General features: G+C 44.1%; 1 protein-coding gene across 3 annotated transcripts in view; it reads right to left on the bottom strand.

The window, feature by feature from the left end:
• Scaper (S-phase cyclin A associated protein in the ER) overlaps positions 1–24,620 on the bottom strand; it is a 178,062-nt gene that overhangs the window by 87,312 nt on the left and 66,130 nt on the right. For 2 of the 3 annotated variants that reach the window (XM_048329994.1, XM_048329996.1), the window contains exons 21-23: positions 18,856–18,989; positions 14,316–14,381; positions 9,399–9,525 (exon numbers count right to left, since the gene is read on the bottom strand). In XM_048329994.1, the coding sequence (XP_048185951.1) occupies positions 9,399–9,525; positions 14,316–14,381; positions 18,856–18,989 (327 nt within the window). Of the gene's footprint in view, positions 1–9,398; positions 9,526–14,315; positions 14,382–18,840; positions 18,990–24,620 lie in introns of all 3 variants that reach the window. The other variant, XM_048329993.1, reaches the window with a different exon arrangement.

The raw sequence follows: 24,620 nt of genomic DNA, 5'->3' as shown, positions 1-24,620 counted from the left end.
GACAGGCAAGTTCTGAATGCTGGCATACTTGATTTCTCAAATGTTTCAGCACTTGGGGTGGCTGTCTTTATTGATTAGTCTGTGCAAGTGTGTCCCTGTTTTATTAAATTCAAAAGGAATTTAATAGTCCATAAAGAGCTAACTTGTATAAGTGAGAAACTAGCACCAGTATTTACCACCGAGGTGTGTGTATGTGTGTGCACACGCATGCACGCACACATACCAGCCCTGAGGCTTGAATTTAGAGCCTAGTCACTGTCCCTTAGCTTTTTCACCCACGGATGACATTCTATCACTCGAGCCACCGCTCTCAACCTGGCTTTGGGGGGCTTATTGGGATTTTCTGCCCGAGCTGGCGTCAATCACAATCCTCAGATCTCAGCCTCCTGAGTAGCTAGGATGACAGGCGGGAGCCACGGGTGCCCGGCTCCCGTCAGCCACCACCACCCAGCTACCACCGAACTCTTAACAACTAGGTGTGTTTTCTGAAGAGAACCTTTCATGTGGAGCCCACGGGAGAGAATGCAGGTGGTGCATTTTTACCAAGGCAAGCCTCACCTTGAGAAGCTGTACATCTTACAATCATTACCCACAAGGTGTATCTTTTTAAAAACCGAAAGTGCAGGGGCTGGGAATGTGGCCTGGTGGTAGAGAGTTGCCTCATATACATGAAGCCCTGGGTTCGATTCCTCAGCACCACATATATACAAAATAGCCAGAAGTGGCGCTATGGCTCAAGTGGCAGAGTGCTAGCCTTGAGCAAAAAGAAGCCAGGGACAGTGCTCAGGCCCTGAGTTCAAGACCCAGGACTGGCAAAAAAAAAAAAAGTGCAATTCACATGTAATAAATGCAGATTTAGGTATTCGTGCGGCTTGGTGACAGCCGCGCGCTCTGTGTTCCCTACCTAAAGCACACACAGTTCCATCACTGCAAAGTTCTTTCTAGCTCTTCCTGGTGAGCTCTCCTCTTTCTAAATACTTCCCTTCATTAAAAAAGAAAGAGCCAAGCATACACGAATGTGTTAGATACATGGAATGATAAACTCTTATCTTTCCTTATGCTAGTCTTCTCACTCAAGCTAGCTGAAATTAGTCTGAAGGGCGTTTTCATTTTTACCTTGGGCTACATAATTCCCAGCACTTGCCAAGCTATGGGAGCCGTACAAACTGCGTTCCGTTACTCAGCGGAACCATTATTTATGTCGACAATAGAGAGAAGCTGGACAGAGATATTGCTGAGCAAATGTTCCAGTGCTCAGCTGAAGAATCCCAGCTGAAAATAAGAAAAACAAACCCCAACAAAACCAAGCCTCTCTGGGGTGTGGGGGGGCAAGCAGCGAGTGTCCAGCAGGCCCCAGCACAATTTCCTGGCAACAATTTGGCTGAAAGAACTGCTCCAGGCTGCGCTGGCAAACGGTTGGCCAAAAGAGGAGAAAAGGTAGAGGCATGTCTTCTACCTTCCAGCCTCCACTGTTACCCATGGGGTTTTCCAGGATGAATATTGAAAACCAAAGCACGGCAGGGTTTGCCACGGAGATTTTTAAAGAAAACTGTGACCAGACTTGTGATTCCATTCAGCTTGAAAGGCTTCCAGTTCTGCGGTTTGCTTCCTTAGGTTCGAGAAAGTCACAGCGGAATGTCTCGTTAAACGTGGCCGCCGTGTCCCCTGCCTCTGCTCGGGCTGCTTACAGAGTGCGGCATGCTAACGGCTCATGCACTGATGGAGCACAGAGGGCTTCTGGGAAAAGTCAACCAAATACAAATCATGCTCCTGGTACCAAACCCATGGGAGAACAAGGCTGAGGAGATGCCTTTCCATCCGCCAGAGTGTTCTAGAAGCTCACATGGGAGATAATGAAACATTTCCACAACAAGACACCTTTGTTTGGAGCAATTTATCTCACCTTAAAAAAATTAAAGCAATTTTAAGCTGAAAAATAAATGTAGAAACCAAACACTGGTGGCTCACGCCTGAAATCCTAGCTACTCAGGAGGCTGTGATCTGAGGACTGTGGTTTGAAGCCAACCTGGGCGGGAAAGTCTGTGAGACTCTTCTTGCCAATTAACCAGGAAAAAAAAAAAACACCCCAATACAACATCCGGAAGTGAAGCTTTGGCTCAAGTGGTACAGCCCCAACTTTGAGTAAAAAAGCTAAGGGGCAGGCCCTGAGTTCAAGTCTCAGTATGGCATGGTAGGTTAGATCAGGCAGGCAGGCAGGCAAATAGATGCAAAAAGCCCGAAGTGAGGGAGTATGAGATGAAGAATAACTGCAGTCTGCACACTGTGGCCCATCTGGCAGAGAAACATGAGGCTAGGAGACAAGAAGCCACGTGGAGCAGCTGAGCACAGCGGTGCACACCTGCGGTGCACACCGACGGTCCCCGTGCGTGAGACTCAAGCGGCAGAGCACCGTGTGAGCCTAGAGGCCAGCCTGCGCAACACCGGGATTCTCCATTTCTAACAAGGCAAATGGGTGATGTTAACCTGATGATTCCTGGCCAGTCTCTTCTCTGAGTAATCACCATACTGGTCTTTGTGCAAAACTTTTCAGTATTTCCTTTAGAGTTGTAATACCTACACATGCAGTACAAAACAATACAGGTGTGTGTGTATATATATATATATATATATTTTTTTACCATTTCTTGAATTTTACATAATCAGAGTTGTAATGATACAACTCTAACTTGTTCATGTTTTCATTATCTCATAAAGAAATCACTCTAGGTTGGTTTCTTTTCATTGTTGAATAATATTCCACTCTATGAGCCTGGCTTATTTTGTCTAACATGATAACCTCCACTTCCATCCATTTTAATGCCAATAACAAACTCTCCTACACATACACCACATGTTCAGTATCCACTGGTCTAGTGATGGGCACTGAGCTACAGTAAACAGGGCTATCATGAACATGGGGAACACTGACTTAGGACTCCTCTCGGTATATTCCCGGGAGGGAATGCCACAGCAGGTGCATACCATAGTTCTACAGTTTTATGATGAACTTCCATGCAGACTCCTATAGCGGATGCACGAATTTACAGTTGTGCCCTCCTCACTGTATAAAGGTTGCTCTTCACTCACATCTTTACTAATACTGCACTGTTTCCTCTATTAATATGCAGGGACTTTTACTCTTCTGATTAATTTTGGAATGAAGTCTGCTTTGTTCTACCCAGGCCAGTTGGAGAGCAAGGGAAGAGCTGGCTCTCCCCTGGTAGCCAAAAGACCTATGGTTGGTGAAAACACACTCCTTCAATTGCGTAAGGAATTGTGATTGGTAAAGGGACCATACCATGATTGGTGCAGATCATGTATTGGACTGTATGAGAGCACTGCTGTGATTGGTGCACACACCCTTGCACTCTCCCCTGCTTCACACCATATATAACAAGCTCAACTCAGTGAGTATGAGGTGTACTCACACACCTAAACACATAAAGCTGTTCTCTTGAGGGATCATGTCTACCTGTGCTGAGCTGGTGACACGAAGAAAAGAAGCAGGCAATAGGAGGTAAAGGCAGCTGGAGGAAGAGCAGCCACGAGGCTGGCAAGCAGTTCCCCCAGCAGCGGGACCCACAGGAGCAGAACAGTCCCCGGTGGTGGTGGCCTCCAGCCAATCCCAGTGCACTGGACCAAAGGAACTCACAGGAGCGGCAGGGGTGCTGGCAGACAGAATGGGAGGGCGGTGGTCAGAGGGAAACTGACAGAGGCCCACAGGGATCAGACTGCAGCCCACCGGTTCCTGCCTGGGCATGAAAGTTTTAACACTTCAGGCCTCAGATAAGAACCCCAAGGACTGGAACCCCAAGGCCAGAACTCCAGGCTGCTACCCTTGCTGTCACAGGCCCTGGTCTGATCCTAGAGGAGCGTCTGTGGCTTTAGCTGTCCAAGGTTGGCGCTCTACCGTTTGAGATACAACTCCATTTCCAGCTTTTTGCTGGTTAAATGGAGACAGGAGTCTCACAGACTTTCCTGCCCAGGCTAGCTTCAAACCACAAACCTCAGATCTCAGCCTCCTAAGTAGCTGGGATTACAGGCGTGAGCCACCAGCATCCTGCAAGACTGAAGATTTTTAAAAGTATAATACATGCAATGAAACATACTGAGTGTTTATGTTTGAGTGCAATCAGAAAGTCCAAAAGCCAGAAGAGATCCGACATATGTGGTAAGCCCCGGAAACCCAGGCTCTTCCTTTTCCCCAACCTTGCCATTACAAGGGAGCTTTTGTGTATCACAAATTGTAACCTGTTAATGTGGTAGTTCTCTGAATTTCAGAAACGTTACCTAAGGAAAAACTGGGTCAAAGCACGAATAGAAAGCAGCAGTGTTTTGAGGTGCTCACTAAATGGAGAAAAACTGGAAAATTTATCCCTGGAAATTCCTCAGTGAGTACTTGCCTAGCTCACGCAGCCGCGCCCTTGTCCCTCCCAGGCCCTCTTCAAATCTGTCACTGGGTACTTGGCTCAGACTCTACTGATTCTGTTACTTCAGGCAGGCTTCCAAACAAAAAGGAATGGCTATTTACATTTCCTAGACTGAAATCATAAATATGGCGAGCTGAATTACACTGAGATGTCAGTGGAACTCTACAGAAGAGAAATCTTGGCCAGGTAAAAGGATATTTGTTATAAAAGAAGCAAGAGGATCGTACTGTGGGTCCATTTCAAAGCTTAGGTGGTCCTGCAGCACAGACTCAGGGGAGAGCTTTACAGTACGGTCTCTGACACACATCATTTAGAGTGGGAGCCAGACTACATTTTTCTCCCTGAAATTAGACGGGATCAGTGGTATTCCAGTACATTGCCCCTTTGTGATTCAAACGTTCATACAAAATACCTTTCTTACATAGATCATTTTACTTTTTTTCTTAAAAAGGTCTCCAAATGCTTCACTTGAACACAATATTCCCAGGAATAATTGCAACTGAGATATCTGTGAGCAAATGCCTAATTCAAAGGATTACTACCTTTATATTTTGCAAAAAATAACCTGTCTATAGTAATTTTTATAAGCACTAGAGATGCCCCCGTGGAACGCCAAGCTTCTCTTGCTGCATCTAGTGGAGGCACGTGTGACAAGCACCCGCGGGTGACCCAGGCAAGGTGTGTGTTCTACAGGAGGACTAACTCTATGTGGCTCTGCTGTGAACACCTGACACGCCTCTCCCTCCGTTCCGAAGAGAACGGTACAGTCCCGCCCGGCCAAACCGCAGCTAAGTGTGCCTCACAACCCAGCAGCCTTGCCCGTGCCTGAGGCGATCCATGCCCTGGCTAAGTGTGCCTCACAACCCAGCAGCCCCGCCTGAGGCGATCGATGCCCTGGCTAAGTGTGCCTCACAGCCCAGCAGCCCCGCCTGAGGCGATCGATGCCCTGGCTAAGTGTGCCTCACAACCCAGCAGCCCCGCCTGAGGCGATCGATGCCCTGGCTAAGTGTGCCTCACAACCCAGCAGCCCCGCCTGCGCCTGAGGCGATCGATGCCCTGGCTAAGTGTGCCTCACAACCCAGCAGCCCCGCCTGAGGCGATCCATGCCCTGGCTAAGTGTGCCTCACAGCCCAGCAGCCCCGCCTGAGGCGATCGATGCCCTGGCTAAGTGTGCCTCACAACCCAGCAGCCCCGCCTGAGGCGATCCATGCCCTGGCTAAGTGTGCCTCACAGCCCAGCAGCCCTGCCTGAGGCGATCCATGCCCTGGCTAAGTGTGCCTCACAGCCCAGCAGCCCCGCCTGAGGCGATCGATGCCCTGGCTAAGTGTGCCTCACAGCCCAGCAGCCCCGCCTGAGGCGATCGATGCCCTGGCTAAGTGTGCCTCACAGCCCAGCAGCCCCGCCTGCGCCTGAGGCGATCGATGCCCTGGCTAAGTGTGCCTCACAGCCCAGCAGCCCCGCCTGAGGCGATCGATGCCCTGGCTAAGTGTGCCTCACAGCCCAGCAGCCCCGCCTGAGGCGATCGATGCCCTGGCTAAGTGTGCCTCACAGCCCAGCAGCCCCGCCTGAGGCGATCCATGCCCTGGCTAAGTGTGCCTCACAGCCCAGCAGCCCTGCCTGAGGCGATCGATGCCCTGGCTAAGTGTGCCTCACAACCCAGCAGCCCCGCCTGAGGCGATCGATGCCCTGGCTAAGTGTGCCTCACAGCCCAGCAGCCCCGCCTGCGCCTGAGGCGATCCATGCCCTGGCTAAGTGTGCCTCACAGCCCAGCAGCCCCGCCTGAGGCGATCGATGCCCTGGCTAAGTGTGCCTCACAACCCAGCAGCCCCTGCCTGAGGCGATCGATGCCCTGGCTAAGTGTGCCTCACAGCCCAGCAGCCCCGCCTGAGGCGATCGATGCCCTGGCTAAGTGTGCCTCACAGCCCAGCAGCCCCGCCTGAGGCGATCCATGCCCTGGCTAAGTGTGCCTCACAGCCCAGCAGCCCTGCCTGAGGCGATCGATGCCCTGGCTAAGTGTGCCTCACAGCCCAGCAGCCCCGCCTGAGCCGATCCATGCCCTGGCTAAGTGTGCCTCACAGCCCAGCAGCCCCGCCTGAGGCGATCCATGCCCTGGCTAAGTGTGCCTCACAACCCAGCAGCCCCGCCTGAGGCGATCGATGCCCTGGCTAAGTGTGCCTCACAGCCCAGCAGCCCCGCCTGCGCCTGAGGCGATCCATGCCCTGGGCCAGCAGCCATGGACCAGCACAGGGACGAGGCAGACACCTAGACATTTGGACTCATCTTAAACCCACTCAGTCAGAAATCCAGAGTGGGGCCCAGCAATCTGTGATTCTGATGTCAGAGGAAGAGAGAATGAATGAAAAACAGCTTTATTTATGGGGTGGAATAATTTTGATTAGTCACAAAACCAAGCAAAACTAAGTAATGTCTTACTAAGAACACATTTATAGCTATGAATCAAGCCTGTAACTCCAGCTGTCTAGAGAGGCAGCGGTAAGGATCAGAATAGCTGTCCGAGGCCAGCTGGGCATACGTTTGGGAGACTCGATCTCAACTAATGGCTGGGTCCCATGGTGAGAGCACCTACCATCCAAGCTTGGGGGGACACACAATGGCTGGGTGCAATGGCTGGGGTGCACCTGTCATTCCAGCTTTGAAGGGAAGCGCTAACAGGAGGATCGCAGGCCAGGATGGCCCAGGCATAAAATGAGACCCTATCACAAAAATAAACAACACAAAGAGGGGCTGGCAACTGGGTGCCAGTGGATCACAACCCGTCCTCCCAGCTACTCAGGAAGCTGAGATCTGAGGATCGTGGTTCAGAGTCAGCCTGGGCAGGTAAGTCTGTGAAACTCTTATCTCCAATTAGCCAACAGAAAACTGGAAGTGGTCTTGTGGCTCAAAGTGGTAGAGCACCAGCCTTGAGCTCAGGGACAGCACCCAGGCCCAGAGTTCAAGCCCCATGACCAACCAAAAAAAAGGGGGCGGGCGGGGGCTGACAGAGTGGCTTAAATGGTAGAGTGCTTGCCTAATGAGTGAAAGGCCTTGAGTTCAATCCCCAGTACTCTCTCCCCCCAAAAGAACAAGGGTGTATGAAGACAGCATAGGAATGTCAGTGGAAGCTGCTGGTCGGAGAGGGGATGGCGTGGGGAGAAGTCACTCTGCGCACAACACAATGTAAGCTCATCTGAAATACCAAGCTGAATGGGCTCGGGCGATGAACACACACTAAGAAAAAGGAACAACAAAAGGAAAACCGGCTCTGATGGGGGGAGGGGTGCACTAGGGGAGGGGACACCAGGACGGGCCATACAAAGGTGACTGAGGAGGTATGGCTCACGCAGGTCATTCCCATGTAGGAAAACCGAACAGTGAAACCTACAGAAATTATTTAACGGAAGAGTGGGATGAGGGGGGCGGTGTTAGTGGGGTAAGGTTGATCAGGATACAAAATGTCACAATGGATCCCTCTTATGTACAACAGAAGTATGCTAATGCAAGTCCTAACCATAAACAGACAAATTAGGCAAAAGAAAATCAAAGATAAATAAATAAAACTATTTTCAGAAAATAAGGAAGTAATGCAACTTGAGTTCTGCTGAGCACACATATCGGAGGAACTGGGAGGTGGGTGAGCGAGGATGGCCCAGGACCTACAACTACACCGACAAGAGTTTAACGTGAGCATGTTCACACTGTTTAGTCTCAATGTATTCACACTGTATTCTCAATGCTACTTCCATTACTATACATTTTTGTACACATCAAATGTTATGTAATAAATTTCAAACCAAGAAGACAAAAATAAAAAAACAATTAAATAGAAAAAAGGAAACTACCTCAATGTTATTTAAATTGTGGTATGTCCATACAACGTTTCAGGGGCTGGGGATATGGCCTAGTGGCAAGAGTGCTTGCCTTGTATACATGAGGCTCTGGGTTCAATTCCCCAGCACCACATATACAGAAAACGCCCAGAAGTGGCGCTGTGGCTCAAGTGGCAGAGTGCAAGCCTTGAGCAAAAAAAAAGAAGCCAGGGACAGTGCTCAGGTCCTGAGTCCAAGCCCCAGGACTGGTCAAAAAAAAAAAAAAAATAGAATCACATACAGTGTTTCAGACATGAGAAAGTATGTGTGACAAAATTAACCAGGTGAAAAAGGTACATGTTAAAAAGATCAGAATAGTAGTAGCTGGTATTTTCTCTCTTCCTTATACACTTAAAATCATCAAAATCACTAAGGACTTGTGTGTGTGTGCATGTGTGTTTGTGTGCACGTTTGTGCCAGTAATAGGGCTTGAAGTCAGGATCCGGGGACGGTCCCTTTGTTTCGCCACTCAAGACTGAGGCTCTACTACTTGAGCCACTTCTGAGTTTTTGCTGGGTAACTGGAAGTTACCCAGACATTCCTGCCTGAGCTTTCCTGACTCAGATGGCTTTAAATCATGGTCTTCGGACCTCAGCCTCCCGAGTAGCTCGGATGACAGGAGTGAGCCACCAGCTCCCCACTGTTAATGATTTTTTTTTAACTGTCACTGAGATATTCAGTGACTCAAAGTTACTAAAGAAAACTGTTAAATCTTTTGTTGGAAATGGGAAAATTTTAGTGTTTTGTAAAAATTTAGTTGTGACTTTATGAACTACATATAAATCAAAGTTTCATATTTTCTACCATAAAGTGTGTGTGTATGTGTGTGTGTGTGTATTTTTTTTTATAATTGTGACTCATCAAATCAACTGTTGGGGGGGGAACAAACAGAAACTATGAAGAAAACTTTGTTTAAATAACTAAAAAACAAAATGGTGCAGTGGCTCAGGTGGCAGAGTGCTAGCCTTGAGCAAAAAGAAGCCAGGGACAGTCTCAGGCCCTGAGTGCAAGACCAAGGACTGGCAAAAAAAAAAGTTGGCCTGGATCTTGTCCTAGTGAGAAAGGACCACAGATTCAAGTTCTGAAGACACTGCTTACTTACCTCCTTCTCCAAAATTCTGGCAATCTCGCCCAGGGTCCGATCCAAAGCCGAAACCTTATTATTTGCCCATGTGCCACTCTCTTGAACTTGTAGTTGCTTTAGAAGATCTTTGGCTAATCGCTGAAGCCTTCAACGCAAAAGGAATGACATTAATACATTAGACACCATATGTTTCATTTATTTTATTTTATTTATTTTTTGGTTCCCTGACCATATGTTTCATTTTTAGATGACACAGACTTCATTTTCCCAAGCATTTCAAGGGGAAGTTACTTTCAATAGTCTACTTGAAACTACTTCACAGAGTACCTGGAAGGGGGAAAACCAGGTAACTCTGAGGATATATTTACTTTTCTATTCAAGAACACCAACCTATTCCTCTGGCCTAAAGCAGAATTAGAAGACCGCAGCTCCCCCATTCACAGGACTGGCTGAGAGCATCAGTTTTTGTGTGATCCCTAAGTTAGAGGGGACTGGGAGATGGGGAGGAGATGAAAGGCTGCTGACAGAGAACAGGAGCACAAGCACCCAAGCAGGTGCTCCTATTCTCACTTGATTCTCTGAGGCAGCCTTGAACATCAGAAGCAATGTGAACACACGCCATGGGGAACCCCCTGGGACCCGCTTATACAGTTCGGCATTTCAGACAACAAGGTACGTATTTGGCTTTCACCGAGTGACACCACAGGTCACCTGGATGGGAAGATTCCTCAGTGTCCCACCTTTGGGTTTTCACACTTCTCTACGTGGTCTTTTCCTCTCTTCTACACTCGAGCAGTCGTGACAGACAGTTACTAGATGATCCTCCAGATATTTACCAAGTCGGATTGTCCCTTGTCTCGATTCAATTTTTAAATTGGCAGATCCCACAGGACTCCATTATAACCATCTTCTAGCAAGGGGGCCCACATTCCCTGTCTACTGCTGCAATCCTTGCTCCTCCTGTGCAAAACCCAGCCATGGTTACCAATGCTTATTTAACTCTTACTATCAACCAGGCAGCATTCTCAGTGTCTTGAATGCTTTAATTTAGTTACACAACTTCATGAAATCACCCGCCAGCCTTTTCCATTCCTGAGCCTGAGAAAAAGCCATACCATAAAAAGATGAGTATGATCACATCTCTTTAGTCTACTCCATGTCCCAGTCTCCACAGATTGTGTCTCCATTTCCCTTTCCTTTCTCTCTTGTTTTCGTAAAATCATACATTTTGGAGTAAATGGAAAGGAGTGGAACAAGAACAACCTCACATTCTGCCACAAAATCTGCAAGCTCTCCACATTTCACCCAGGCTCCTCTGTTTTTCCTATTACAACTCAGGAAGGCCCTTCCTCTCTCCCGGTTGGACCAGGCTCTGCAATACGTGAGGTCTCTCCAGACCTCAATGCCTCTTTTTCCAGCTCCACACTCTAGCCAAGGGCTCTTCACCCCCTCTTTCACAAGTGCTTTCTCCATCCTTGATTACCTGGGAGCTTCCTACTTATCCCTTAGCTCTTAGCACCAAGTTCCTTTCACCAAGCTGACTCATCACAAGTGAATTAAACACTTAACTAACTCCATTGTTCTAGTGCTATGGACATTTTTCTCACCTGGCATTTTCCAGAAGGATAGAAACATTCCTTCTCTTCACAATACAATATGGGAGCTGCCACCAAAATGTGGCAACTGAGTAATTGAGAACAATGTGGCCAAGGAACTGAATTTTAAACTGTACTTCATTTAAATAACTCAGGAATGTGGCTAGAAGTGATTATGTGGGCTAGTGCAGAAGTATGGTAGAAGCTGACATGAGAGCGGGTCCTTGTCTATCTTCTGGTCACTGTTTGATCCTTACATGCTACTTACACAGAAGTACACTCAAGAGATGCTCAATAAGTAAATGGCCTACCTATTTTTCTTCTATCTTAACAATATCTGTAACCATGGTTACAAAATACTTCCATGCACCTGATCCTGTCTAGTCTTCTTAGTAACATGGACAGTACCATCCCTCTGTGAAAAATGAAGAAACTAACAGTCAGGAAGTTAGGTGACCTTCCCAAAGTCAAACTTGCCAAAAGCACTCAGACCTCCGTCTCTGATTCTCCAATCTCAGGCCTGGTCGTCATGCCACATGATGCAACTAAATTAAGAAAGGTATATTCACCAACAAATTTCCGAGGATACAATTTTACCTAAAATTTTAAAAATATAAACAAACAGTACAAGAAATATACCCAAGGACTAACGTATGAGAAACTGTAACCTCTCTGTACATCACTTTGACAATAAATAAGAAAAACAAAACAAAAAAATCTAAATATTTCCCACAGAGTACAATAGCAAAAGCTGCTCAAAAACAAAATAAAACAAAAGCCAGTGAACACAACAAGCCAGATACCAGTGGCTTGCACTTAAGAGTCTTAGCTACTCAGGAGGCTGAGATATGAAAACTGAGGTTTGAGGCCAGCCCAGACAGAAAAGCTCCTGAGACTCTTATCTCCAATTAAGCACCAAAAAGCTGGATGTGGAGCTGTGACTCAAGTAGAAGAGTGTTAGCCTTGAGCAAAAGAGCTCAAGGACAGCACCCAGGCCCTGAGTTCAAGCCCCAGGAATCATACACACACAACACAAAGCAACAACAGTGAACCCAAGTTTAAACTTAAACTCTTACATGAAATTTACTTTGGTAAGTGCAAGAGAGAATACTGACTCCAAAACCAAAACCTTAGCTTACCTAGCCCTGCATTTTGTCACAGCACGCCTCATGTGTATAAACCCTGGAGAAGTCATTTCTCTATCTCAGTTTTTGTTAAAAGTTGGGATATAGATATATTGATATATGTGCGCTTTCAGAGCTTTCTAAAGATCAGAGATAATCTCAAATACCAAGCATTAAAACAGATATCCAACAAATGGCCAATGATCATTCCTATGCATTAACAGGAGGTCTTTATCTAACAAAAGGTAAAGGGAAATATAAAAGATAAAATGATAGCCACATATTCTTTTTCACTTTTAACTAAATATGGGCTCGAGTCCCATCCAGATAGTAGTTACTGGCCTTAAAAGTGGAAGAACATTGGCAGCAAACTTCATTGTGTGATATAGTTCAGCAGCTATTTCAGCTTCCGGCTGAATGGTCTGCACACTGTAACTAAATATGCAGCTATAGCAACAGGAGCTTGCATTATTCTTACCCAGAATGCTCTCATTCTTCTGAAAACCAGGAGGACTGGGGGAAGCACAAGGCCTGTTTGAATTCACAGAATAAAAGAGGCTTCTATTTCACCCTGAGGCAAATCAACTCTGGGGTTCATATGAGCCTACCTTCAAGGAAGAATGCCAAATCAAGGGGGTGCTTTGGTAACGCGAGCTAAACCTGCCTCACTCCCTATGTCTACACAAGTACCGCAAAGAATACGGCTCCATGCAGCAAAAATTAAACCATCACATTTTGATGGACACTATAAATAATGATTGATAAGAGTGATGTCATAGTCAAAGCTGAAAGCTGTGTTTGTTCCTTACAGTGAAAAAAACAAAAACCAGAAGCTGCTTAGAGAATGTGGATTTTTAGCAGAGAAATTGTCACTTGGGCTACTTGGGGCAGATTATTTTTCTGGCACGAAAAGGAAACAGGGAGGCTTCCTAACTTGTGGCTAGAGCATGAGGAGTATCTGTCCAGTAAATGGCTTTGTGAAAAATGGTAGAAGATCAGGTATTTCATTCTTAGAATTTAGCCCACTGCTAAGTGTTGCTCTATTAGGGCCCTAGCTTTTATTGCACTGGGGGAGAGTGGGTGTCAAGGGACTTTTTTTCCTTTGGCCAGTCCTGGGCTTTGGACTCAGGGCCTGAGCACTGTCCCTGGCTTCTTTTTGCTCAAGGCTAGCACTCTGCCACTTGAGCCACAGCTCCATTTCTGGGTTTTTCTGTGTATCTGGTGCTGAGGAATGGAACCCAGGGCTTCATGCATGCAAGGTAAGCACTCTACTGCTAGGCCATATTCCCAGCCCTATTAGGGGGCATTTAGAAGCCTTGGAAATGTATGAAAGACAACTAGTCTACTCCAGAAATTCACTGTTCTTGAGTATGAAAGAAGACACAATTATGTTAATCTTTCTTTTTCATTTCTATTCGGAAAGGTACTGGGTATATGTTAAAATTACTTACTCCCTTTCTACTTTTAAATAATATGCTTATACCTTTATTTCCCATTTTAATGTAGGAAAATCAAACCTTTTGTTTTTGTTCCCTGTATAAGATGGGGAAATCAGTGAGCATACATTGCCTCCATCAGCAATTCTTGTGGAAAGGAAGACATGGGATGGGATTATAGGCATCTGCTATAATCCTAGCTACGCAGGAAGGTGAGAGCTGAGGATTGTGGTTCAAAACAAGCTGGTGTAGGAAAGTCCAGGAGACTCTTATCTCCAACTAACCACTAAAAAGTCAGAAGTGGAGCGGTGTCACAAGTGTAAACCGAAAGTAAGGGACAGTGCCCAGGGCCTGAGTCCCAGTGCTGACCTCGTTCAAGGGGCCCCAGGCCGTGTGCTCAATGTTGTCTTGCTACTAGGCTCTCACTCTCAGGAAATGCACCCATCACACTACATACACATACGCACGTCTGTATCTGGAGTTACATACAAATTAACACTTTACTTCCAATTCACTATCACACAGTTTGCCTCTTCTCCCTGGCTATATTTTTACCCCTCCTTCCAGCAATGAGCAATCTGCCTTTGACTATTATTTTCTTGTTTGGCCTGTTTCCCTCTTCCTGCTTAGGCTCTGACTGTCCATTTGGGGTTCTTTCAGGGATCTCCTGATCCTTGGATTTTGCACCTCGTGCCAGATCCTTGGCCTCACTTGGGCCCCTACAATCCCTGCTAGAAAGCCCTGACACAGCGGTGAGGGCCTATTGAGGAAGATACTCACTTTGCCTTGTAAGGTGAATCAGAGCCACAATTTCTTGTTTCCATTAAACTCTCATATTCCTTGGCCCTAAAGAGAAAAAAGTTTGATCACGGTTAGTTGTTTTGTAGCTAACTTTAAAAAAAACCATTTTACAAAAACCCAAATCAGCTGGGCACCAGCAGCGGTATAATCCTAACTACTCAGGAGGCTGAGATCTGAGGATCACGGTTCAAAGTCAGCACAGGCAGAAAAGTCTGTAAGACTCTTACCACCAATAACTACTCAAAAAAAAGGTGGAAGTGGTAGAGTACTAACTACTAGCCTTGAGCACAAGAGGCTCAGGGATACAGCCCAGGCCCTGAGTTTAAGCTCCAGGATTGGCAAAAACAAAAAACAAAAACCCAAAACAAAAGAAGTAGCTGTATTTTTTCTCTCCCTGTAGAAAATCAGGCTGCTAATGTAGCAAATTAAGCACATTTATCTAAACACTGCATTTTCTCAAATTTCTTCTCTAACATTACTACACATTACTATGAAAGATTATAAAATGCGTATGTCCTCATAAAATATACAGCAGTCTCAGAAAAACTCTTCCAAGTTTATAGACTTGATCCAAAATGGTTATTTAGAAATGACTGTTCATAATTAAATCTGAAAATCTGTCAAATTTCTTCAAAGAAAAGACATCAGGTTTATATAAAATACAATATATACATATATGTTAAAAAAAAAAAACCTTGAAAACTAATGTTTAAATTTTATTTCTTTAAATCCCTAAGTTCTTTATATATTCTGGGGGGCCTGGGCACTGTCCCAGAGCCTCAAAGCCAGGCCACTGAACCACAGCACCACTTCCAGTTTTCTGGTGGTTAATTGGAGATAAAGATTCTCACAGACTTTCCTGCCTGGGCTGGCTTTGACTGTCAATCCTCAGAGCCCAGTCTCCTGAGTAGCTGCCGCTACTGGCTGTGTAAAAAAGCTTTTCAATTTGATACAATCCCATTTGTCATTCTTGCTATTATTTCCTGTTACTGCAGTCCTAATTTAGAAAGCCATTGCTTATACCTATACTTAGAGAAGTGTTTTCCTATCTTTTACTGTAGTAATTGCAAAGTTTTGCTTCTTACATTAAGGTCTTTGATCCATTTTCAATTGATTTTTCCACAGGTTGAGAGATAAAGCCTATCTTCAGAATTCTGGATGTGGCTATCCAGGTTTCTCAGAGACGTTTGTTAAGGAAGTTGTCTTACCTCCAATGTATTTCTGAAACCTCCATGGAAAATTAGATAATCATAGCTGCACAGGCTTATTTCTATGTCGTCTGTTATATCCCACTGGAATACATGTTGTGCTATTTGTTCCTTTTGTCTTTTTTTTGGTCAGTTGTGGGGCTTGAAATAGGCTAGTATTTTACTACTTTGAGCCACAGTGCCACTTCTGGTTTTCTGGTGGGTCACTGGAGTTAAGAATCTCACGGACTTTCCTGCCTGAACTGGCTTTGAACCTTGATCCTCAGATCTCAACCTCCTGAGAAGCTAGGGTTACAAGAGTGAGCTACCAGCACTAGGCCTGTTCTTTAAACTCTGTAAACAGGTATTGGAATCAGGTACTGTTACAGCTCCAGGACTTTGCCTATTTGGGATCTTCTTTGTTTCCACATGAACATTAGGATCTCCCCTCCCCACCCAATTCTGGTGAAGAATGATACTGGAATTTTGATGGGAACTTTCAGTAATATCACCGTTTTTATAGTATTAATTCTGCTGATCCATGAAAATAAGGTCTTTCCAATTTTAGTGTCTTTGTTAATTTTCGTACTTTACCATTTCAGTTTTCACCATAGAAGGATTTTACTTCTCTAGTTTGGTTTACTCCTAGGTAGTTTATGAGATTATGTTTTGTGATTGGCCCATGGGAAAGCTGCTCCTTTCTGAATGTTTTGTGTCCTGCTGCTTTGCTGAACTGTATCAGAACTACTAGTTTTAGAGGAAAGGGTTTAGGATCTTCCATATATAGGACCAGGGCATGAAAATAAAGGGATAGCTGGACTTCTTCCTCTCCTGTCTGTATCCTTTTCATTTCTCCATATTTCCATATAGCTGTTTCTAAGAATACAAGGATTATATTGAATGAAAGCCAAGAGCGGACACCCTTGTCTAGTTCCTGATGTTAGAGAAAACACTTTGGTTTCCCCCATTCAGTACCTGCTGGGTATAGGTTCAACATACGCAGCATTTGTTAGGCTGAAGTACGATCCTTCTTTCCCTAGTTCCTTCAAGCTTTGATCATGAAGGGCTTGTTCTGCATCTTATTTTTTTTTTTTTTTTTGGCCAGTCCTGGGCCTTGGACTCAGGGCCTGAGCACTGTCCCTGGCTTCTTCCCGCTCAAGGCTAGCACTCTGCCACTTGAGCCACAGCGCCGCTTCTGGCCGTTTTCTGTATATGTGGTGCTGGGGAATCGAACCTAGGGCCTCGTGTATCCGAGGCAGGCACTCTTGCCACTAGGCTATATCCCCAGCCCTGCATCTTATTTTTGTACTTGATTCTGTTCATGTACTGTATTATATTTATTGACCCAAGTATATTGAACCATCCTTGAATATCTGGAATGAAACTATCTTTTCAATGGACTGCATGTATTCTACTGAAGACTTCTACATCAACATTCATCAAGGGAAATTTGGTCTATAGTTTTCTTTTGTTGTTGTTATAGTACTACCTTACCCAAATCTGTTACCAGGATACCAGGTTCATAAAAATGTACTATAGCAATTCAAGTGAGAGACGATGAAAAGATAGTCTAGGGGTTAGAAGAAGACATTAAATTAGAAAGATAGCCGGGTTCTAAAGACATCTTAAAACAAGCCAAACGTTATTGGCAATGAATTGAGGTAAGGGAGACATCATGCTGACTTAAGGCTTGTCTAGGTGATTAGAGCATTCGTTCATTGATACACAGAAGACTGGGATGAAGGTAGGTTGGGGGGAGGGGACCTTAGAGAGCAAGTTTGTTTTGGACAAACTGAATATGAGTGAACTTCCAGTGTAAGATGGGTAGTCATCAGCAAGAATTTATTTGAAGCCATCGGATTGGATGAGCGCAGCAAAGGAATGTGTAGGTAAAGAAGAAACTTGTAGAACATGTTCAAAAAGGCATTTGAATATCCAGGTCAGCAAGTCCTTAGGAGACTCTAGAGTGAAGGTTAATAATGTTCCCAAGTAAGCTATCAAACTATTATCAGAAACCTGGAGTGAATTTAGAGACTAAAATCAAACTGGTACTGGTGGCTCCCACCCGTAATTCCAGCTACTCAGAGGGTTGAGACCTGGATGATGGAGGTTCAAAGTTGATGAGACTCCATCTCAATTAGCCAGTAAAAAGCCAGTCTGGAGACATGGTTCAAGTGAGAGAGCCTCAGGCATGTGCAAGCAAGTTGAACAGGCTCAGGGTCCTCAGTTCAAACCCCCTACTGGCAAACAAAAACAAAACTCAAAACTAGACTAAAACTAAAATCAAGAAAGCTTTTTAAAAATTCCTTGCATAGGGGCTGGGGATATAGCCTAGTGGCAAGAGTGCCTGCCTCGGATACACGAGGCCCTAGGTTCGATTCCCCAGCACCACATATACAGAAAACAGCCAGAAGCGGCGCTGTGGCTCAAGTGGCAGAGTGCTAGCCTTGAGCGGGAAGAAGCCAGGGACAGTGCTCAGGCCCTGAGTCCAAGGCCCAGGACTGGCAAAAAAAAAAATTCCTTGCATAAATGATCACAGATTTCACAGGATACAACGGACACCTCAAGATCACCATGGGGACATAGAAACCACAGAGACAACTGTTATCATTCCCCATTGTTCAGTTGCATGTTTTTGCCATTTCATGAGACACGCTTCTGCATCTTTGAGATATTAAGAAGTAGGAGTGTAAGGACAGGCTTAGAACGCTCCCCCACGTAAGGCCAAAGACCACCTACTACGGGAGCACTGTGTGTGCATCCTCCAGGAAGCCCCTGGGTGGCAAGGACGCCCCTTGGGAGGCAATGTTCTACACGGTGGTCTGATCTGCATGTGTCACTCGAGGCTGATGACAGACTACAGGTCTGACCACTCACTTTCTATTTCAAGGTATTTCTTGAACTTTCCCTTGTTGTGACAGGCGACCAAATTGATTAAACCCAGCCAAGGGTTTTGACAGGACAGCCAGCAGACTTCTATTTGTTGATTGCTATTGATTTTCTTTGATATTTCATTTAAAAATCAATAGGTGGGAAGAAAAATAGGCTTGGTTTACACATACTCAAACACACTATTGTATGCCGGAGAAGGCACAAGTTTGGCACAGCTCTGGCATCCAATTATAAGAAGAGCTCTTAACAGGTGAACACAAGGGCTTTAGATCGATACGGTTTTCTGTCTCAATCAAAGAAAGTGGCTATAAATTAGGCTCATCAGTGTTATTTCCAAGGCTTTCTGGAAGCAAACAACCTTAAACTATTTCTGTCCTCCTTACATTAGCATTAATGCATCTACCATGGAGAGATTTCATCCTTACAGATGTTTAAGGTACCTGCAATTCATCCGGGCTTTTATCTTTTTGGCCTTTTTTTTGTTTTTTTGCCGCTCTTCCCCATCCTTCAAAGATTCTGGAGCTGTACTTTCAACCACAATGTCAACAACATACTTCTTCAAAGAAAGATGTTCCTGCAAGATAGATCAATTAAATAATGATATTTTTCCATGATACAAGACTGCCACTGATTAGTAAATATACCAAATTTAATACAGAAAGCTACAAGTCATCTCTACACAAACACTGGTTCCCCCACGGGCTTTGAAAAAGGAATGGTCTCACTTGACATGTTCCTTGACTTGCCAAACCTTGGCAAAATGTAACTGGGCTAAATTTTGAGACTAAGATGGACATCATCCCTGACCGTAACATGAGTGGAAAAGGAATGTTCAAATATACACATGATATCATAACACCAAGCAATTAGCCAAACGCTATGAGAGTTTAAAGAGAAGAGGAAATAGTTCACTGGGGATGAGGACGGAGGACCTCAGAAAGGTAGCACTCTTGTCTGTTTGTCTTGGGGTTTTTTTGGAGCGGGTCCTGGGGCTTGAACTCAGGACCTGGGTGCTGCCCCTGAGATTCTGTGCTCAAGGCTAGTGCTCTATCACTTAGAGCCACAGTGCCATTTCCAGCTTTGTTGTAATTAATTGGAGCTAAGAGATTCATGAACTTTCCTGTCCAGGCTGGCTCTGAACCACGCTCCTCAGATCCCAGCCTCCTAAGTATCTAGGATGACACGCATGAGCCACTGGACCCCAGCCTCTGTCTGCCAATCTTTTAAGGATGGATAGAATCTGGACATGCAGTATGTGTGTGTAGGCCAAGGGTAAGAGGGCAAGAAGGAAAAATAAAATAGTTCCAGAAAACACATCTCAGAGATGAGAAAGTGGCAAAATCTGTCTGGTTTTGCTGGAGCACATGAGACTTGACCCACTTTTCTGTTTTTGTCCATTTTGGAGTTTTTATGGCCTGTTACTGTAATCGCTGCATTTCATGCACTTGATTGCTCTGCCCCTTTCCTCCTTTCATACCTACAGGGTGAAGTCTCAACCCTAAACCCAGTTCCTCCCATCTATTTTAGGCTTCTGATAAGTGGGGCTCTAATTACCCAGCATGCCGACTGCCCTGCTCTAAGTTTGTGGGGCTCCCGTCACCTCAGGCAGCCACTCCAACTCCCAGGCTGTCACAGAGGCTTACTAGGAAACCCACACACTGAGCTCCCTAGAAATTATTTTTAGACCACTCCCTTCCCCAAGTCCCCAACACCACTTATTCCCTATCCCCAGCTCCCAGCAGAAGTCCACCCTTATATTCATGAGGAAAGCAGCACTATTCAGAAGAGAGCTTGCACACACAGCCAGAGCCAAACCTACCATCCATCTTCCCAATACTTTCTTTGCCCTTCTCCTGCTATGTCAACTGAACGCCCATGTCCTGTCTATGGTCAAGTTCCCTACCTGCACTGAGTGCCAGCTCCTCTCCCTTCCACATTTCTCCTGTCAGAGGTATCTGCGAATTTTCCCTTTGTACCAATATTAAAAGAAGCCTTTTCAAAAAACATAGTGCAGGAGGTATCACCATACCAGACTTCAAGCTCTACTACAAGGCCATCATAACAAAAACAGCATGGTATTGGTATAAAAACAGATCGGAAGACCAGTGGATTAGAATTGAAGACCCAGAAATAAAACCGCACTCTTACAGCCAACTGATATTCGACAAAGGAGCTAAAGACATACAATGGAATAAACATAGCCTCTTCAACTACTGGTGCTGGGAGAACTGGGCAGCCATATGCAGAAAACTCAAAGTAGACCCAAGCCTATCACCATGCACCAAGATCAACTCAAAATGGATCAAGGACCTCAACATCAGACCTGAATCCTTGAAACTACTGAAGGACAGAGTAGGAAAGACACTAGAACTTATAGGCACAGGAAGGAACTTCCTGAATAGAGTCCCAGGCGCACAACAAATAGGGGAAAGACTCAACAAATGGGACTACTACAAATTAAAAAGTTTCTGCACAGCTAAGGTCATAGCCACCAAAATAGAAAGACAGCCAACGATATGGGAAAGGATATTTACCAGCACAGCAACAGACAAAGGCCTGATATCTGTCATCTACAGAGAACTCAAAAAACTAAGCCCCTCCAAGCCCAATAAACCTATTAGGAAATGGGCAAAAGAGCTAAAGAGAGACTTCACAAGAGAAGATATAAAAATGGCAAAGAAACACATGAGGAAATGCTCAACATCCCTGCTAGTAAAGGAAATGCAAATAAAAACAACCCTGAGATACCACCTCACCCCAGTTAGAACGGCCTATACTCTGAACTCAGGAAACAACAAATGCTGGAGGGGCTGTGGGGAAAGAGGAACCCTTCTCCATTGTTGGTGGGAGTGCAAATTAGTACAGCCACTTTGGAGAACAGTATGGAGGTTTCTCAAAAAGCTCAATATAGACCTACCCTATGACCCAGCCATACCACTCCTAGGCATCTATCCTAAACAGCAAAACCCAAGATATCAAAAGGACATTTGTACTTCCATGTTTATCGCAGCACAATTCACAATAGCCAAAATTTGGAAACAACCCAGATGCCCCTCCACAGATGAATGGATCCAAAAAATATGGTACTTATACACAATGGAATACTACATAGCGATTAGGAATGGTGAAATATTGTTATTTGCAGGGAAATGGTCAGAACTCGAACAAATAATGTTGAGTGAGACAAGCCTAGAACACAGAAAACAAAGGGGCATGATCTCCCTGATATATGACTGTTAACAAAGGGAGATGGAGAGACAGTAGAGACCAAGTCTGTGAACACTGTATATGTGCTTGATACATTGTATACTGCATATGGGTCTACCTGACCTAGTCAAGGGATGGGAAAACAGGTTGTAAGATATCACAAGAAATGTACACAATGCCCTACTATGTAACTGCACCCTCTTTGCACAGCACCTTGTAAAAAAAAAAAAAATTATGTTCAATTGATAATAAAAAAAAAAAAAAAAAAAATTTATATGAAGGGTTTACATGAGACCAGTTGTTGCCCAGAAGGATGAGTTATAATCCTTGAAGGAAATAATATTGAATCTATTTCAAATGCAGCTGCTTTAATTTGGCAAACCATAACAGTTTAAAAACAAGAATAGCTGGATTGGATGTGTAAATCAGTGGTGTAGAGTGCTTACCCCCACATATATGGTGAGGACTAGGTTTCACAATCTCCAACACACACACACACACACGCACACACACGCGCACACACACACATGCGTGCCAGTGTGCCAGAAAATTTGGGCATAGTATCTATGCTTCTGAAAAAGGGATGGATCAGCAGGATGAGGAAAAAGATCTAAGTGCTGTCCAGCTAAAGAAACAAGTTGCCAGATTATAAAACCAATCTGCTGTAGTTAAATTATGCAATAAAGTACTTCTATTGGGTTAGGAAGAGAAAAAAGTATTTTGAGTTCCAATCTTAGTTTCACATTAAAGTCATCTGTAGGAAGCCAGGCGTATGCCTATAATACTAGCTATTCAGAAGGCTGAGATTTGAGGATCTTGTTTTGAAGACAGTTCAGGCAAGCAAGCCCATTATCTTCAATGAACTGCCCCCTAAAAGCTGAAAGTGAAGCTATGGCTCAAGTGGTAGAGTGCTAGCCTTGAGATCAGAGATAGTGCCTAAGCACTGAGATCAAGCTCCACAACTGGCATCCCCTACAAAAATAAATAAATAAATAAATAAATAAATAAATAAATAAATAACCTGTAGAATTTTTTTTTAAACTGACAGTACCAGAACTCACTCCCTGATACTTAAGCTATAATCTGTTGAGAATAGGGACCAAATTTCAGCATTTAAAAAAGTTCCCAGGCAGTTTATGTTCAGCCAATGTTCAGAAACACTACTCTCCAAAAAATGGTTACCTTTTTTTTGTAATTTTATTTTTTCTAAATTTATTGCCGAAAATGAAAACATTTTGTAATTTTTACAGCACACATACAATGGATTATGTCAACTTTCTCTTCTTCTCTATTCAGTTTCATCTATCAGTGTACTAATGGATTTCAAAGAGAATTATTCTCTTACCACATAAAGAATATTTCTCTTTGTATTTTGGAAAGCCTATTTCCAAGTATATAAATTGTTTGCCATTGTCACTGTCATCAAAAGACACTTGTATTAATGCAGTGCCAAGCTATAATTTTATTTATGCTTGTTCATTCATTTATAGAAGTTAATATTTTTAATGTTCTAATAAAAATAGAACTTAATTTCTATATTACAAGGAGTACATAATTAAATGTAGGAGACATATAAAAATAGCATTTAATGCAATGTTTTATAATAAGGCAGGGAGTAGGAAGCAATTAACTAGGGGAATGGGAACAACTGGATATAAATTGCCCTATTTTAATATAATTCGTTATAAGAAAAATGTTAAATTATTATGTCTAATATTGCAATATTGAGAACACTATTGACTATTACAAGTTTGATTGATCTTTCATACATTTCCCCATGCCCTCTAATACTGAAGCACATGATTAATTCAAAGGGATTATATTAATAAGCAGGAAGACAGAAATACTATCAAATGCTAATTTTTTCTCAAAATAAACTTTACAGATTTCTGTCTTTACAATAGCTTTGTTATCTTTAGAAAATCCTTTTTAAAGTAAAAATTATTGCTTCTTTTAGGTACAGATATATGATGGAACTAATGGCTAAAATAGCTTTTGTCCATTCATTAATTATCTTGTACTCAGTAAGGACATATATTGTTTCTTTCAAAGCCTTGTGACAATTACATTTCCCCTATTCATGCATGGTTTTATTGAACAGTAGCCTACATACAGCATTAATAAATTCAGGAAACCTCAGCCCCCCGCCCCCCTTTTTTTTGTCAGTTGTGGTACTTGAACTCAGGACCTGGGCTCTAACCCTGAGCTTTTTCACTCAAGGTTATCGCTCTGCCACTTTGAGCCACAGTGCCACTCTGGTTTTCTGGTGATTAATTGGAGATAAGAGTCTCCCAGACTTTCCTTCCTGAGCTGGCTTCAAACCACAATCCTCAGATCTCAACCTCCTGAGTAGCTAGGATTGTAGGCATGAGCCAGCAGCATTATGTTTATTTGTTTTGTTTTTTGTTGCCAGTCCTGGGGCGTGGACTCAGGGCCTGAGCACTGTCCCTGGTTTCTTTTTGCTCAAGGCTAGCACTCTGCCACTTACGCCACAGCACCACTTCTGGCTGTTTTCTATATATGTGGTGCTGGGTAATCGAACCCAGGGCTTCATGTATACGAGGCAAGCACTCTTGCCACTAGGCCATATTCCCAGCTCCAGCCACTAGCATTATGAACATTTGATAAATTGATATTCCTGGCAATCGTTTCCAACATAGCATTGATATTACTGTAGTAAAAAATTCTTTTCTACATGATTGGGATCTCTATCATTAAAAGAAATAACCAAAGAAACAAAATGTTTTTCTCAGCATTATGTTATTGTATTTACTTTTGTGTATACTTGTATATGGCTATATGTGTATGTGTATGCAATTCTGGCTTGTTGCTGTGTCTCAGTTTCTTCAACTCTGAATAAATGATGGAACCTACTTAAAAAAAAAAAAAAAAAAAAAAAGAAGCCTTTTAGGGTAGGCGCTGGAGGCTCACAGCTATCATCCTAATTACTCAGGAGGCTGAGGTCTGAGGATCAAGGTTGGAAGCAGCCTGGGGAAGA

The sequence above is a fragment of the Perognathus longimembris genome, chromosome 20, assembly GCF_023159225.1.
Source record: "Perognathus longimembris pacificus isolate PPM17 chromosome 20, ASM2315922v1, whole genome shotgun sequence".
Taxonomy (NCBI): Eukaryota; Metazoa; Chordata; class Mammalia; order Rodentia; family Heteromyidae; genus Perognathus; species Perognathus longimembris.
The sequence above is the reverse complement of the archived record's forward strand: the minus strand, read 5'-3'. Positions and strand labels throughout refer to the sequence as shown.